The sequence below is a fragment of the Thunnus albacares genome, chromosome 8 (genome assembly GCF_914725855.1).
Source record: "Thunnus albacares chromosome 8, fThuAlb1.1, whole genome shotgun sequence".
NCBI classification, from domain to species: Eukaryota; Metazoa; Chordata; class Actinopteri; order Scombriformes; family Scombridae; genus Thunnus; species Thunnus albacares.
In genome coordinates, this window is record NC_058113.1 from 5,122,459 (window position 1) to 5,140,185 (window position 17,727).

The 17,727-nt window shown below is 37.8% G+C and overlaps 1 protein-coding gene and 1 long non-coding RNA gene across 2 annotated transcripts; one reads left to right on the forward strand and one right to left on the reverse strand.

Moving 5' to 3' along the window:
- Nucleotides 1–993: 993 nt before the first annotated feature.
- Nucleotides 994–17,490, reverse strand: LOC122988201 (melanocortin receptor 5-like). The gene is made up of 6 exons (XM_044360403.1): nt 17,194–17,490; nt 16,936–17,051; nt 6,041–6,276; nt 5,254–5,360; nt 3,231–3,419; nt 994–2,750 (listed from the first exon to the last, which is right to left on the reverse strand). The coding sequence occupies exons 3-6, from the start codon at nt 6,212–6,214 to the stop codon at nt 2,180–2,182; spliced, it is 1,041 nt and encodes a 346-aa protein (XP_044216338.1). The 5' UTR covers nt 6,215–6,276; nt 16,936–17,051; nt 17,194–17,490; the 3' UTR covers nt 994–2,179.
- On the forward strand, nt 8,680–12,552 carry LOC122988202. The gene is made up of 2 exons (XR_006404728.1): nt 8,680–9,325; nt 11,997–12,552. It is a non-coding gene; the product is annotated as an uncharacterized LOC122988202 (long non-coding RNA).
- Nucleotides 17,491–17,727: the final 237 nt, after the last annotated feature.

Sequence of the window (17,727 nt, forward strand, 5' to 3'; positions counted from 1 at the left end):
AGAAATTGAGAGACTGGGAGCTTAGTGCTGTTCTCCCTTTCCTCTTTTTCATTTCACACACAACTATCTTGTTTGTATTCAAGTGCTCATGTACTTTCTTTTTAACAAAACATTCACGGATATAAGCAGCTGCTACGCAAGTGGCAAAGTAATAGTTTATCATTGCCTTCCAAAATTGCACATAACGAGCATTCTCTGATCTGTTGCCCCTTACTGGCAGGACAAAGTCATTTGTCAATTCTTCTTCTAAAACCATTACAAATAACAGGTGCAAAAAATATTCCTATGCCATCACATGCTTTGTTAACCCATCTGTCCACCCCGACCTCTACTTAAAGAACTTTTGCCTGTGTTCATGACAGATAGGTCATAATGCAAGTGGACACAGGAGGTTACTGTAAGGTAAACATAGGCCATTTTGGACATTTTAGCAAATGCATTATGATGTATTTTTTCTTGTGACAACAGTCTACAATGTTCACATCCTTGCCTGTGTACTATTTAGCTCTCCCACTACTAGACTATGACCCTGGATTGGGTTGCACCCACTATTTGTAAATCCATAACTGAGTCTTTCCTAAGTTCTTAGTAACTACTAGCAACTTTCAGTTTGCTTTGACTGTGAGACTCACACAGATCTCACAATCTCATGCCACACATGTCTTTTCTCATGCTAACTTCTCGTCTTTGTGTCCTCTGATGTAAAATTTGTGATTTTTAAGTGAAAAAAACAGTTTTAAGTTCAGAATTTACATTAAATAATTTATGTTTCAGTTATTCATACTCATGCAGTTTAAAATGAGTAGGAGATCTGATCATACTATACTCATACTTGTAATTTGAGGTATATAATGTTTCCTGTGAAATATAATTTAAAATCTTCCACATTTACTTTACTTTACATACTTACTCACATTACTCCACATTTTAACAGTATTTTTTCAAATGTCAGGTCAGACATGTCAACCATACTCCATATTATATATGTTAGCAAACTAACGTTACTTTTCTCCGTTAGCTCAGTTAGCTATGCAACAGTTGCACCTGGCAATCACTGGGTTTAAATATTTTTTATTGTAGTGATGCATACAGTATATCTCCACTTAGTCATCACTTAATGTTATAACTAGGCTAAGTTTTTTATTTACAAAGAGCTGCTGCAGCTGGCTCCTGATCTCTCTCCCACAGGGCCTAATCATCCCTGGCCAACACGGAAATATCTTCCCTGACAACAACCAATGTTGCACAACATAAACGTACTAAACATGGCAACATCGAGGATGTTACTACATTATTAATGTTGAGATCATGGCAGAAAACCAGTATTGGGTTTATATAAATGTGGGTAATTTCAGACAAGCTCTCTTAGGTTCTCTTCAAAACAACTTTAATTCACTGCACTGACCACTCGTAGCATTAACGTGCCCTTGTGGATTTGGATATTGCCTGCAGCTGCAGAATGACCACTGCCATTAATCCTTGTGTGTTCTTTCTAACACTGTCATATTTTTATCTTTACATTGCTATTTTATTTTTCAATGTGTGCAAACAAATTGTTTGCACACATTGTTGTTGTTAAATTGTCCCTTTTGGGATGAATAACATATTTTTAATTGAATTGCAAACACATGTATACTGGGTATGCAGGATAGTCATCATGTGCATGCCAATGTTGCAGTTAAAAGCAAATATGTAAGCACTCTTATACAACAGCATTAAAGGTTTACAAATGATAGTAGTGAAGAAGAAAATACCCTGTCTGCACAGATCAAATGGGTAATAAAAGCTCACTGATAATAAAGAGCCAATGCAGGAGAAATGTTAGCTATAATAAAAGGCAGGCTACCAACAGTTTTCTGTGACACATTTCCACATAAAAATGACTTCAAATTGTCCCAGCTTTATGTATGAATTAAGTACCTAATAAACAGCTACACTGTGTACATGGCAGATACATTAGGAGATTGTCATTTAACATACTGGTTAACCAGTTCATGCTGTTTTAATACTTGATGTACAGAAGACAAAAATGTGCTTGACTATACATTGTACCACCTGAAAAGTGCATTGAACCAGTTCTCAGTGTTTTTTGATAGAATCTCCCATAGTTATGCTCCAGTGTCAGCTTCAGTCAGTTCATCCAACCCATCCTGTCATTCATCTTTTCAGTCTGTGTTTCTCAGTACTTACCCGTCAGAGCACAGATATTGGTGCAGGCGTTCCTTAGACTGTAACAACAGATGATCTCCTTAAAAGTCTTCCTCATCTCCTGACTCCTGAAGGCATAGATCAATGGGTCAATCACAGAGTTGCACATGATGAGGATGAGGTACATGTTGAAGTGGGACATGAAGCACACGCAGTAGAGGTTCCGCGGACAGGAGATCATCAGGATCAAGTGGAGGAAGAAGGGAGCCCAGCAGACGATGAAGATCCCCAGGAGAATGGTCAGAGTGATGGCCCCCTTCATGCTGGCCCTCTGGTGGATGGAGTTGTAGCCGGGCAGGGCAGCGATGCGCTTGACGTGCGAGCGTGCCAGCATGAACATGTGGCTGTAAAGGGAGGCCATGATGAGCAGCATGGCGAAGAACATGGAAACCAGGCAGATGATGACAGGGGTGGTGTCTGAGTAGATGATGAAGATGATCCCGCAGCCCGTGCAGAAGGTCCAGATTCCCCCGATGATGCAGCCAGCTCTCCTCACTGTCATAATGTTGTGGTACCTCAGTGCATAGAAGATAGTGACGTACCTGTTGATAATAACATATGTTAATTAATCAAATCAACCTTTACTAATTAGCACCAAATTACTGTCCAGGACCTTTATCAAAAATGATTATCATTACGTATCAGTTCTGTTCTAGGACATTATTAGGGAACTGTGGGACCTGAAAAATAAAGTGTTAGCAGTTAATCTGGGCACCAACAGTATTCTGCAGTTGTAAGCTGAGCACATTGCACAACCTCTATTGTTAGACAATCTTGTGTTAAGTTATTGTTTTCATGTAACATTAATTAGCTCAACTGAAAGAATGACCTTTTGCCTTGTTTCATGCCAAAACAATGCAATGCAATTATGCACGCTGACTTTTATGGGAATATAGTACAGTGTATATGCATGACATTTAGAATTCCTGAAAGGGATTCATCAGGAGCAATAATAAGAAGTGAGTAAGTAATAAGTGCAAGAATGTGACAGTATTTTCATTTGTCTACTGCATGGGCTTTACCTGTCGACAGCAATTGCCAGTAGACTACACATCGATGCAACAACAGAGATGCAGATCATGGAGTCAAACACATTGTCCATCTGCCGGATGAAGTGGTCCTCCACCACCAGCTGTCTGTTGTTGAGGAGGTAAATGATGATGGTCTCCCAGGCGTTGGACACACTCACCAGCATATCAGCTACTGCCAAACTGCAACATGACAAGTTAAAGGGAAACTTTCTTCTTTCCATCTTTTTGTGTCTAAGTGACTAATGGGGTCAACAATTTTTGAAACTGGTCCAGTATTGAGTGAGAGAGCTTCAGCCAGCAGCCGTTAAACAGGCTGCAACGTAATCCGATGGGGCAATAGCGCTCTGTCAATGTACATCCAATAATTTTTCCAATTTTTGCCACTGACAGTTCTGCAAGAGTTGAATTGTGAAAATCAGCTGAATATTCAGCCATGACAGAGTTGGAGAGATGAGTGCTAGGAGGAGTTTGTTGTGTTGGAGTACAGAAAGTGTATCTTAGTGTTATCATGTTAAGTCATGCTATGCTAACATTTGCTAATTAGCTCTAAACCCAAATTACTGGATAAATAGAAATATGAAAATTCAGGGGATCACCAAACATATAAGGAGTCATCCTCTAGGGAATGTGAACGTCTGTCCCAAACTTCAAATCCATGCAATACTTGTTGGCATATTTTACGTTGCCCCAAAGTAACTGTCTGACTGATCGACTAATGATGTCATACCTATAGAGACACATCGTTCATTAGTATACCTGACAACAACAACAAATTAAGTGGGAATTTATCAATTTCCCATTAAATAAAATGCATTTTCTACTAGAAGACAGCAATTGTCTTATCCCACAATAATCCTCTCTGTCACTCTCTGTAAGGATGCACTCTAAAGACCTAAAAGAAATCAATCAAAACCACATCAAAGCAGTTGGTGTTACATTCAAATAAGCCAGTAATTTGATCAGTGACCTGGGGTCCGTTTCACAAAGCGGGTTTAGTGAAAACTCAGAGTTTGTTGAACCTGCTTTGTGAAACGGACCCCTGAATGTCTGCTCTCTCTGAATATGCTGCTGCTGTAAACTGAGACTCTTTTGCTTTGGTCTTGGGAATGAGATTAAGTCTTTCAAGTTATAATAATACTTAGATCCAAACAAAGTAACAAGAAATTAGTGTCAATATCAAATTTGAGTTGCAAGTCTTTTGTCATGTTGAGTCATCAAATTTGTGACTTGACTCTGACACCAAGTTGATTTGTGTTATGACAGAAGTCCACGTCTATAGGAATTGCAATCACATGTAGAGAGAAAATAGGTCAATCAAAGTGTGTTTCCATCAACTACAATTATATAATTACTCTGAAGAGATTACAAGATCAAAAGAATGTCGGAAACTCTACAGGTTCATCATGGTATCATTCACTTCTAAATTGTGGCATATGTCCCTTTCTTGAATTAATCTGTTTCTTCTGGCAACACAAACAACTTGCAGGCGAAAAGAAGACCAAGTGGAGACAGATCCTACATCATAATTAAGTTGAAAAAGTCTGTTCCTGTCAAGCTCAATACGTGTAAATTATTCTGTGGTTTATAAATGGGGCAGCTGTGGTTCAGGGGTAGAGCAGGCCGTCCACAAATTGGAAGATATCCGTGCAATCCCTGTAACTTAGATTTTTATTGTAATGTGTGATGGTTTCAGGTCTTTTGCAGTAATCAAGCAACAAGGAGGCACTGGCACCATTTCTTTCTTTCTTCCTTTTGAGAAATTTCACCAAAAAATAAAAATGTCAACCTCATGGTGGAGCCAGAGGAAAATTCAGGGCTTCATTCTTTGGGAACCATGATTTTTCTCTACAAAACTTCATGGAAATCACTGAAATTGTTGTTTTGAGATATTTTAGTCTGGATCAAAGTGGTGGACTGACACTATCATCCATAGAGCTATGATTACCATGGCTAAAAATGATTTCTGAAATCAACAGTCTATTATATGTTGTGTATCAAAATTTGAACCATTCACCTGCAGACGAAGAAGTACATGGGTGAGTGGAGGTTCTTGTTCTTTACTATGGCTGTGATGACCAGGATGTTCTCGAGCAGGGAGATGATGCCCAGGATCAGAAAGACCTAAGGAGAAGAGTAGAACATAAGGTAAAACAGAAGAACACACATAAGGTATGAAATGGTAGAAGAGTCATTCTCAACCTGGGGATCTGCACTCATAAGGTACATTTAAGGGGTCACTAAATGAATAACAAGAAAGGCCCATTTCTATCTACATTTATAATCTTTTCTTTTTTTTTTTGTAGCAGAAATTGGCTTCCATAGACTCCATCAACTACTGTAGTAAATATGTTGGTGCTTAGCTGCTAAATGCTTCACTATGTTAAGCAGCTACGTGATAACTTTGTGTTTCTTTTTAGCTGGGCATGTAGTGTACAGTGGGTTTATGAGAGCTTTTTCACTGATAACAGTTACCTGCTTTTGCTGGAAATGAAGTTGATGAGAGCACTGAGATTTAACCAAAACAGTAAGTTGTGGGACATAAAACCAAAACAATAAGCTGAAAGACACTAAAACGCCCCTAAAGCTGAGGGGAACTGCAGAGTCATCACTTTTCACATTATACATAGTCATCTGACCCATTGTTAACATAGAAATACTAGTTAGAGTAGCTTTAATATGAATCAGTTTGATAAGGGAACATCACTCTTTAGTAGAACTGGTCACAGCTCAGACATATCCAACTCGTGGGGTAAGTTAAAAACAAATCCTGCATTTTGGTGTTCAGTACTGCTCATACATACCTCTACAGCAATGTGGACCTGCTCACATGCTGCAGGTTTGGACGTACTGGTCTTATCTGGCAGCAGTGGAGGGGGCAGGGTGTAGTTTTGGTGGTAGTAAGAGTAAGAGTCAGCCCAGGTGGAGTTACCCATTAGTACCTCCTCTTGGTAGGAGGACTCATCTGACGCGTTCATCCCTGCTGTGGCTCTGACCCAAATCACTGCTGCTGTGGTCTGGATGGCATTTTTCAAGCAGGCTGACACAGAGAGCAGACATCAATGTGAGGTGGTGTTTTTGTGTTTAATTATTCAACAAATGTAACAAAAGCATCTTTGAAGAGCCACTATTCTGACAGCTTCTGGCCTTCATATCTATATCTTTAGATATGTCTTATTTCTAAAGACCACAAACTATACACACACAAACTTGATTAAGACCCAGAGGCTGAAGAATTAGTCATTATTCAATCAAATTATAAGATCACATCTATGGGAATTTCAGGTTATTTTAATGATACTGTACATCAAGAAAAGTCAAGAAGTACCAGCATTTAAATAATATATTTAAAGAGGACCTATTATGCTCATTTCAGCTCTAAATTTTTATTTTTGGACTCCACTAGAGTAGCTCTGCATGATTCAAAGTTCAAAAAACTCCTTATTTATCTTATACTGGCCCTTTATGCAGCCCCTCAATATATACTCTCTTTCTCTTACCGCTGTTTTAGCTCCTGTCTCTTTAAGGCCCCCCTCCCGATGAGCCCACTCTGTTCTGATTGGCCAGCTTTACGTATCAGAGTTGTTTAACTTTACCTTTATTGTAAACCAAACATTTCCTGCTTTACTGCTTCAAATTAAAAGCTTTTAAATGACTAACTAATGGGAGATTTTTATTGTGGAGAATTTACAGGAAGTAAAAACATGTTCCTCACTGACTTAGCGGAGCTTCGTTAGCGGCGCTAAAAACCGGTAGAAACAACAATATATGAAGCTATTTTTTCAGCGGATCAGTTAGAAATAATGCAGGGAGGAAGAGTACAAGCAGAAACAGCCACAGTGCGATGTTTTATGAAGAGCTGCAGACAACCAGCACACCTCCTACAGGTAAACTACTTATTTTACTTTGCTGTGCTGTGTAATGGAGTCGTGGCTTGGCGTAACTATTCTTGTAGCGGAGCAGCAAACTCGTGCGCTGTGCACGTAGCAGATGTCCATATAAAGATATCCGTCACGAACTGACGTCAGGTCGGGTTGAATGTAGAAAAAAACATTGTAAACGACATTGTGACATTATATATATGTCTGAAAATAAGGAAAAGCATAATACGTCCCCTTTGAGGACAAAATCCACCCAAAGACTAAAAATGTTTTGTGTTGCATAAGACTCCCCTTTTTAGGTTCATCCATAGACATCTGATGGTTACGCAAGACATAAATTGTAATCAGTCATTGAAGTAAAGACTGCTACACTAGATGAGGTTGCATTAGTTTTGTAACCATTGTGTTTGTGATTACTGGTAAGAAGATAGGTTTCTGGAGAAATCTCCAGAAATTATGTAAAACAGGCACAACAACGGATGTTATTCAGATTACATGCCATTCTACATTAGTGACATAAATTTAGTCTCAGCTGATCAAACAAAATGACACTGATGTCTGTTTTGAACATTTCCCTTTGAAAGAAGAGATGCAAGGGGTCCTGACAGGACACTTCGACAGCAAGTGAGTGAGGCACAAGAAAGCCTCAGTGTTAAGATCTCAGCCTCAGCTGATGATATGTAACAAGATCGAACCTGAAAGGGTGGCTTTAACTCTTCCCTGCAGGCAAGTGATTCCCCTGTTTCTCAACTCAACTCATGACCTGACAAACAGACCCCGCAGTCATGTCAAATGACACTATTTGAGTCAGCTATACACTAGCACAGAGGTGATGTAAATTCTTATACTCTATGTAAAAAATTCCCCAGTGTCATGTGTTACATGAGGCATTTCCAGAATGAAAGCTGCTGCCAAACACTGAATGTGAAAAGAGAAGGAAACAAACACACTGATGACAAAATAAAACCATTTCAACAAAGTTAAGCGATAAACCCTAATTCTGCATTATACCCACTATAACTCCTGTTTGGACTGCAGTCTGTCTCATTTCAACAGAATGCCAATATTCATATCCCTTTACAAAGTGACACTATGAGCTGAACTATACAGTAACTAACCTTTGCTGGAAGATTAAATTAAAAGGCATGCCAGTCATGTTTGAGCAGTTAAGATATTTTACTGCTGTCCTGAATGCACTTTGAACACAGTAATTGCAGGATTTCTGAATTATATCAGTGCAGTGGGAATTTCATTTTTCCAGCACAAATAGACACAGCAGTTATCTTTAGCTGTTTAAAGATGAGAAGCAATAACTGTGACTAAAAAGTATAAATTATGTTGGAACTGTTTATAGTTTCACTACATTTGATCTCTTGAACCCTCTTAAAGTATGTCACTCAGGAGAAATTATATTTCAATTATTTCCTGTATATGGTGTGATTTTCATTACTCTTTTTAGAGCATATTAACAGTTTACATTTCATCACATCAGTTTATTATTTATTAATATCAGTGTCATGTGTTCTTCACAAATATACAGAAACATTTAATGAGATCTGTCTAACTTTTTATAACTGAAATCACACCTATATTTAGTATCCCCCTTGTTGATGTTTCCCATATATGATGGGATGCATGATAGCAGGAGGGAACATTTTTGACCATCTCTACTACTCACACTCACTGATGGAATCATTTGTAAGCTACTCTGGATCTAACACTTCAAGCAGCAACAACAGACATTTCAATCAATTGATATTTTCTGTGAAAAATCAAGAGGAAAAAACATCCTCTTTTCACAAGAAGGTGAAAATTACTTAGTGCATTGTAGCTCAAACTGGATTATAAACCTATAGAAAAATGTTCAAAATATGAAACGTATTTGTTAAAACGTTCCCTGACAGACTCTTCAACAAGGCAAATGAAATCATAAAAATATGTTTTGAATGAACCAGATTGAGAGTAAGACCTGGAGACTTTGTTTGGCCCTGGATTTTAATCTGTCTTTCCATAATTGAGTTTTGAGTTTGAGTTTTGTCTTCATTGTGCTCTGTCAAACACAAAGGGAATCTACAGTTTCACATCACATAGAGGGACCACTGCACTGGCCTACCAGACACAGGCCCAGGAGCCCATGGGGTCAGAGCCACAGCTTGGTCTAACTGTTGTGAACGTTTCTTGTTCGAAAGTTAAAGGGCTCAATCAAAAGTAAGGATGTCCTGATCACTTATTTTTTGCTCCTGGAGCCTGCTGCACCAGCTCTTTGTAAATTCAAACTTGTAAATGTTTACAAAGTGGATATTTGTCACTAAATTAAAACAGGTTGCACCACAAAATTCAGTTCTTACGTAGAGATTAGTTACAAAATATTTACAGCCACTAGCTGTTAGGTGTAATTGTTGGGGAGCTAACTGAACTATCACACAAAACTAACGTTAGCTTGCTTATATATGACTTGTTTAGACTGAAGAGTAAAAGAGGTAATAAGGTCAACATACGGTATCGGATACTTGATCAAAATGCTGCTTAATGATGTAGATTTAAAGTGCATTTCACAAAAACAACATCATATACCTCAAATTACAAAATGTTGTGATAACTTCAGACTAAATGATTAAATAATGTTGGTCAGATTAGCATAATCAGAAATTTCTCACTTGTGCTAAACTGCATGAATACGTCTCTGACACACATATTTCTACAAATATGCATATATGACTAAAACAAAGGATTAAGGAGTTAAGTTTATTATATCCTTTGGCTCCTAAAATGTATTTTAGCACTTATGTTACAGATACTATGACTGTATCTTTAGTGATTGCTTTTGATTGAATTATTTTACAGATGTTTCCTTGTACTGATTTACATGTTACTAATATTTTTAAAAACTGAGACATTTCTTTTAAGTCAGATTTAGAAAATAGTTTGAAACTAGCTTGTAGCCACTAAGAATTTAGGAAGGACTTTACACATAAAGTTAGTTATGGATTTTCAAATAGCTGGTGTAACCCAGTCCAGGTCCCAATCTGAGTCCTTTAATGTTGCCCATGAGTGCGATCTTTTGTTTATTTTTGTTGTAGCTTTGTTTTTTCCCCCATTAATACATCTAAATTGATGCAGCAGAACCACTGATGTCATCTTTTTCATTCCACATATTCTTCTTCCTCATGAAAACCTGATGCCCACGTTATTGATGATATATAGGAGAAAAAAAACAGAAGTGGAGGCAGTAAAACTAGCTGATAGGAGTGCAGACACATTTGATTGGCAGCAGAATTAAACTGTTTCTGCAGTTCAACCTCAGTTCAGTCTCACTAAATCCAGACTTTCTGTCTGGATTTAAACCATCTAATTTATTAGTTCCTTATCGTTTTAATTGATACATTTGTCATTTGATACATATATATGCAGTTCTCCAGAAATAATAAGCAATCGGCCCGTTCCGAATAGGCTCGTTTTGAATGGCCATTGCACTAGTACCCAAAGTGCAACTCAACCACCAACCGTTCTGTTTGGGGATTTGGGTTGTTATGCTAGTAGCAGGTAATGTAGCCTGTAACTGTTAGCCTCCAGTAGAGATGAGGAGTGGGCTAAAGAGGTCTGGTAACCTCACTTCTCCTCACTCCACGCCCCCAGATTTTTTTCATTTTCAAACTTGTAATCTTCAGCCTACACAACGCTGACTCAAGTGACATCATGTGAGGCAATTTATCAGATTTTGTATAGCTCCCACTTGAACCACGAAAAGGCTTTACACAATTCTTTTCACAAATGCGGAGGTACTCCCTGACACCTCTTAACAGACTTTGATGACTTTGAATTTGACTTTGTGTAAAATTTGTGAAGTTCTACTTTAAATTTGTAAAGCAATTTAAATATGTTTGACAGCTGAGTGGCTCTAAATATAACCTGCACCATAGATTAATTTTGGTTACTCACGTCTTGATGATATAACAAATGGAAAGTACAAGCAGTAGCCACAGCATAAGCCAAGACACCATGAAGCCCACTCTTTGAAGCACTAACTATGACAAATTGTTGATTTTCTCAACACAGCTTAAAAGAAGACAGATGACTGAGGTTACTTTGTTTTTGTCGATATAAATCCTCAAATCCCTTCCAATAACATTTTGAAAATATTTCATTTTCATATGACTTAATAGAGCATGGCAAATTGTCAAAGTGACTTTTTTTTTAGTGTAAAATCATCTTCCACACAGATTAATTTCAAGATCAAGAATCTGCAAGAAAACATCTTTGGCAAACCAATATAAGATTTCCTGATTGCTTTGTCCCAAATGTTGCATTACACTGCATTAAAGAAGGCTTTCAGTTTTAATGGACCTCGCACTACTTGAAAATCTATCAGCAGTGCTACAGAGTCAACAGCAAGGTCCGGAGTGAGTCATTAATAAGGGAACCAACCTGGAGAAGCTTTCATCTGTTTAGAATAGAAAGATACATTATAAAAATACTTCTGCGTTCAATTATTCCATGCTGTGTTGGGTTTAGATGCAGGAGTGTTTCCTTCTGCTCTGATCTGACTTATGCTGATTGAAGATGTGATGTCAGAGACAACGAGCACTTGCAACATTTTATGTGTGGCTGCTGTGATGTGAAGATGTAAGCCACTGTATAAATTATGTTCTCAGTTATAATAACCAATGCACAGTTACGTATGTACCTAAACACCCTGCACTCTAGTACTAGTCCTTCCCTCATTCATTCAATTTCTAGTGTTCGTTTGAGATTAAGCTGTAATTCTTGTGACTGTGTTCATGTAAACACACCTCCTGCTATGATCACACCTCCCCTGTGATTTCAGCCACTCTGATCCTTTGCTCTGTCTGTCTCTCTCTCTTTGTCCTCCTGTCTTTAGCTCTGTCTTTTTCCTCAGGCTCACTCCATCTTTTTGAACTCCCCTTTCTCTCTGTGGTAACAGTCCCAGGGGGTCAGTTATTGACTGATGCTGTACCACAATCACAAAACAGAACAGACAGCAACGTACGCTGCCTTGATCACAACATCAAGAGAGACATCTTGAAGCATCTTCGCTGACAGCTTATGATCGTCTGACTTCAAAATCCCACTGTGGGTAGTGTCTACCCACAGTGTTTCTAAAAGGAACAGGAGGAAACAGTTTTTAGTTCCTAACTCTTGAAATGTGAAACCAAATAAAGCTTATTTGGACGTAAAAGCTTATATAAACACTCTCTCAGCCCACACGTGCAGACTTGTGAATGGAACGGCTCACAATGTGGGGAGAGATAGAATACATGATTGGCTGGTAGAATTCTGAGCATAGTTTTCGATTTCATGTGGGAAATGGAAATAAAAACAACCAAGAACAGACCTCTCTCAAGAGGAAGTTTGTGTACTTTTAGATGTGTTCTACATAATTCATTTGCAATGCAGGACAACATCAATTATGCACAGTGCCACAAATGTAATTACATCTAATCAAATGGAAATGTTAATCACAACAAAACAACAATCTGTAAGCATGTAATGTTTTCAAATATACCATACTACATGAGAGGAGATTACATAACTGCATTATATTAACACAATAAACATGCAGGTCATACAGCACACTCAAAATTTGGAGCTCAAATTAGCCATTAAACAAATAAGCTAATGATATAAATAATGTGTTCTAGTTAACCTCTTGAAATCCATTTGTAATGTGAATATGAATGCAGTGAATGGTGTGACTTACAATGAATAAATCATTTAGATGCAGTGATAAGGGTGCTGTGGGTGAACAGTTCATTATAATGTCCGTATATAATGACAGTGTAATGTTAAGTGTAGTAGTCAAAAACATAACTGAACAAAATGGAGTGTAAAAAGAAATATTATCCTTTTTTTAACCTCTCACCAGTTGGTAAAAAAAAAAAGTTTAGTTTTTGAATCACCAATCATTTCATAAAATAAATTTAAACTTTATCTACTTCATTCTTCTATTTAGGTTTTTCTGTTTCCCAGCATATTTCCAATTTTTCCTAATGTTGTATTAGACAGGGATTGATCCAGGGTGTGTGTGTTTGTGTGTTTAATAGCAATAAAGAGGCTAGCTAACTAAACTGAAAACACTGATACCCAAACACACTGAGGACTAGCCTTTTCAGCTAGTTACTGAAGCTAATTGCAACAGCAGCAAATGCATGAAATGTGTACCATCTGTACTGCGTATTCCTGGACCATCACTGTATAAACTCTTGTAACAGTATCTGAAGCAATTTAGTCAGCAAGCTAAAGCCAGGAAGGTTAGTTCACTAATAATACTTGCTAATGTCAAGAATGTCACATTCAAGTCTAAGACTTATTTCCACTGTGGCCCTTGATGAATACAAAAGACATCTAGATAGATGGATGGTGTCTCTGAACTTAGAAGTAGGCTTAGCTGGCTAACTTAATTAGCATGCCAGCTACAATGCTTTAGCTACTGGTACAGGAGTTAAAGGACAGGTTCAAAATTTTTCAAGTCTGTCTTGAAACAACAGTCAGGAGTCCAAATGAGCATTGAAACATGTTTTTCTTGCTGTTATCATTCCTCCTGTTCATACTGACCATTAAAGATCCCTTCATAATGCACTTACAATGTAAGTGATGGAGGACAAAATCCACAGTCCTCCTTCTTTGCAAAAATGTATTTAAAAGTTTATCGGAAGCTAATATGAAGCTTCATTTGGCCAAATGAGTCAAATCAAGTAGATATCTTTCAACATTACAGTCTTTTTAGTGCCAAAGTCTCTATTTTTCTTACTATACTTCCACCGCAGCTCAACAGGGAAGCACTGTCCGAGGAAACACAAAGAGGGAATTTGATTCTAAATGGACCGTAAATGTGGCAGATATCCACTTGATGTGACTAACTCAGACTGCTGAAGCCTCACATAAGCTTCACATCACCTTTTAAATGCATTTTTGCAGAAAACTGTGACAACTGTGTGGACACACTGTGGATTTTGGCCTCCATCACTTACATTGAAAGCACATTTGAAGGGGATCTCTTTGTTTTGTCATTTGATTAGTGATAAAGGAAAAAAATGGAAAGCTTTTATTTATTTTTTTTAAATCCAATTGATTGACCATCAAAGGAAAAGCACACAGCTTTATATTTCATTTTACATTCCATTTTACTTATTCAAAAATGGTTTCAGTTAACTATTTTAGGCTATTAGTCTGCTTACCTTTTACTACATTTTGTGAGTATTGGTGCTTCATACCACATTCATTTATCTGTGGCATCATTCAAGATGCACAAACTAAATAGGACAGTCATGCTGAATGCCTTTCGTGCGTCAGGATTTGAAGGCTCACAATCAGAGAGCTGCTGCTTCTGAGTCTCCTCTCTGATCTGCGTGGACACACCAGTTGAGGCTGATCCACCACAACTAACTGAGCAGTGAGCATAACAACAGATCTCAGTCTGCAGCTGATTCCATGATGTGACTGACTCCAATGACAATGACACGGACGACAGCAAAACAAGACCATCATAAGGATTTCCTCAAAGGTTGCCATGGCTACACTATCACAAACACAGTGATTTTCTTCTTTTTCTTCCAGAAGTCACCAAATATCAGCATTATCCATTCAAGTCATGATCAAGCTTTTCATGACTGATAGCCGCAGTAAGTCTAATGCTAATCAACTAGTGGTGGTTGCCACCAATAGATTCAGTTGGAGGAATATTTAAATTGGGTAGCAAGACAGCTGACAATATTCCACTGGTAAGTCATTATACCAACCTGTGATATTATGATTTGTACTATGGCTGTGATAATTTAGGCAGAAAATCCTCAGTGTAAAACTGAAATATTTCATACTCTATATTCAATCTTCTATCTATTTACGTAGAAACAATCTTTCTTTTTTACATGGGTGGTAAACTGAAATTTTAAATTCTTACACAGGCTGCTGGAGATAGTGCTGTTTTAAGACATGGAGATATTATATAAGAAAAATGTAATTTCATAGAGTGTCCTGATACTATTCAGATTCAGATTCTGTAGTATTGAAATGAAAAATACAACAAATAAAGATCCATTGTTCAAACCACTACAGAGTATGTGTTTATAGATGACCAGATGGTAGTGTATTTGTTTTTTAATGATATGGTGAATGAAATACTTGACAAATCAAGTTCCTTAATCAAGGTACTTCATTTTACTGATGCAAAAATCATATAAAATCCCATATTGCCATAAAGCAGTCCTGCTCACTGATTTACACTACTGCTCACGATGATGTAATACACCCAGAGATATTAAAGGGATGGTTACCGCATTGTGAACTTTACACTGTTGAAAAATCTATACTGATTCATGATGTACATCGTCATATCGCCCACCACTACTGGAAACCCCCACTGAGAAATATGTAATATAAACATGTAATACAGTGCAGCTGTTTTCCAATTATGTTCTGTTCAGAGCCAGTGGAGAGCCTATTTACATGAGCATTAATAAAGTGTCTTAACCACATGTCTAGTCCTCTGCAGATGTCTGAGAGAAGCGTACAGAAGACATGACGTGAACTGTAATGCAAACTAAATAATGGAGCTGAAATAGGCTTCTTTATGGAGGCAAGGTTTTGTTCTCCCAGCAGATGTGTTTGTAAGGAGCCAAAATCAGGTCAGTCAGTAAAAAGGTATCTCCTCGTCTAAAATTGTGTGGAGATCACTGTAGCTGCTGTGCCACTGTGGTGACTAATCTTGAGAAAATGCTACTTTCTCCGGAGAGTTACTATAGTGATAAATAGACTGAACAAGCAGAGCATCTTTTTCTAATGCTAATGAACCAGTTGTTGCTCATTTGCTCGATTTTTGGGCCACACATTGTGATACTGTGTGCTGACATAAAATATGCTTTTAACTACCACCAGTGAACAGGCAGCCCTGTGCTGAAATACAGCTAACTTGCAGTATTTCTTGGCCATGCATTGAATGAGTGACGCGTTATTCTTAATGATCCAGGGCAACTTCAGCTAAAGCAAATGCACATCTGGCAGGATGCCATGAGACTGTGCAGCAGCTGGAACTCCGTGTGTTTGTGTTTCCATAGGAAGTGGCAGAGCAGCTCAGCAGGAGCTTCTATCTGATCGAGGCTCTATCTATGCTGTGATATCAGTCGCAGCTTGGTTTGAAAGTGGCTTGGATCATGATGTATTGGGATAAATATTCTGGCAGTTGTTCATTTTGAATATTCATGCTGCCGTGATGCAAAGCTCTGAGTTATTTAAACTGATTTAATGTGAACTATCCCCAGTTATGATCGTGAGTTTATGACAAGTGGTATCCCATAAGGTTTAGTTTATCCCCTAAAGGATGATTTTGAATTTTATAAGTTTATAATATTATTTAGATAAATAAAATGTATAGGCTTATATGGAGCTTTGGTAGTTGATCTTGCATATTATTGTGGTCAACAGACAAAAAGTAGAAAATGCTATGCAAATATCACAAACAACTTAAAAACATGATGCTGCTGCTACATGTTCTATTATATAACCCTGTAAATTCATTGCAGAATCTATATTTAGTACCACAGACAAACATGAAGTTTCATACAAATATACAGTAGCGACACCTCAGAAGAAGAAGAAAAAAAACAATCAAGTATGATGATGTTGTTATGAAATCCCAGACATTCCCTATAAGAATGTCACCCTGTGTCATCTCAGCTGTTCTGTGAGTGATTTTCCCATTTTGGATTCAATCAAATATGAATGTAAAAAAATGTAAAGCTGTCTTTTGAGTTGATGGTAACAATCCATCATCAGTCGAGAGACAGAAATGAAGAATGACTCACCTCTCGCAAGAGCTGTGATTCAAATCCTTCCCACAAGTGGCTCAGATGGACTGGATGGTGCCTCTGCGGAGCATTAGACCAGTGGATTTACGCATCGTGAGAGTGGAGATGCTGAGCTGTGTGTGAGACAGGGAGAGAAAAAGAGAGAGAGAGAGAGAGAGTGAGGCAGAGAGGGAGGGAGGGAGAGGAACTCCCCCTTCAGATTCTGACAGTGTGGACACGACATGCAGCTTCTACCAGCAATTTTTAGCCATCTACCTCTCAGTGGGTTGAAGGAAGCAGCAGCCAGAAGTGCAGAGCTTCCTCCATATTGAAGAGATTCTATCTGTGAGGAGCTCCATCTTAAAAGAGTTTGGCTCTTAGTGCAGCCTTCCAACCTGCAGTATAGAATAATTGAAATGAAGCAACAGGAGGAACAAATATTTTCATGCAATGTCCAGTGGATTTTCTTGTGTTTGTTGGGTTAAACTCAAACAAATACATTTGCTCAAGTGGGAATTGAGCAGAAAAATATTCAAAATATTTTTGCAGCATTATCATTGATAAGAAAGGCTGATTTGGAAGAGAGTAAAGGAGTAAAAACTACTAAATGGATCTTTGTCAAATAAGGCTTTTAGTTTAAGTGTAACTTACAATAGACATTTAACATTGTAAACAGCAGTGTAAAGGTATTTACTTATACTAGTGATGTAGCATTTTTTATTTTTGAGTTTGATTTTTTTTTTTTTAATTTGGATTAAGATGGAGGACAAATATCAAAAGTCAAAAAGACAAAAGTCCCCCTCCACTCCA

Bases quoted from the DNA above. Each gene is read 5' to 3' on its own strand.
- LOC122988201 (XM_044360403.1), bottom strand. From the start codon at position 6,214: ATGAACGCGTCAGATGAGTCCTCCTACCAAGAGGAGGTACTAATGGGT. The intron at 3,420-5,253 runs GTGAATGGTTCA...GTCATGTTGCAG, and splicing joins ATGTACTTCTTCGTCTGCAG to TTTGGCAGTAGCTGATATGC. The intron at 2,751-3,230 runs GTAAAGCCCATG...TATTATCAACAG, and splicing joins CTGGCAATTGCTGTCGACAG to GTACGTCACTATCTTCTATG.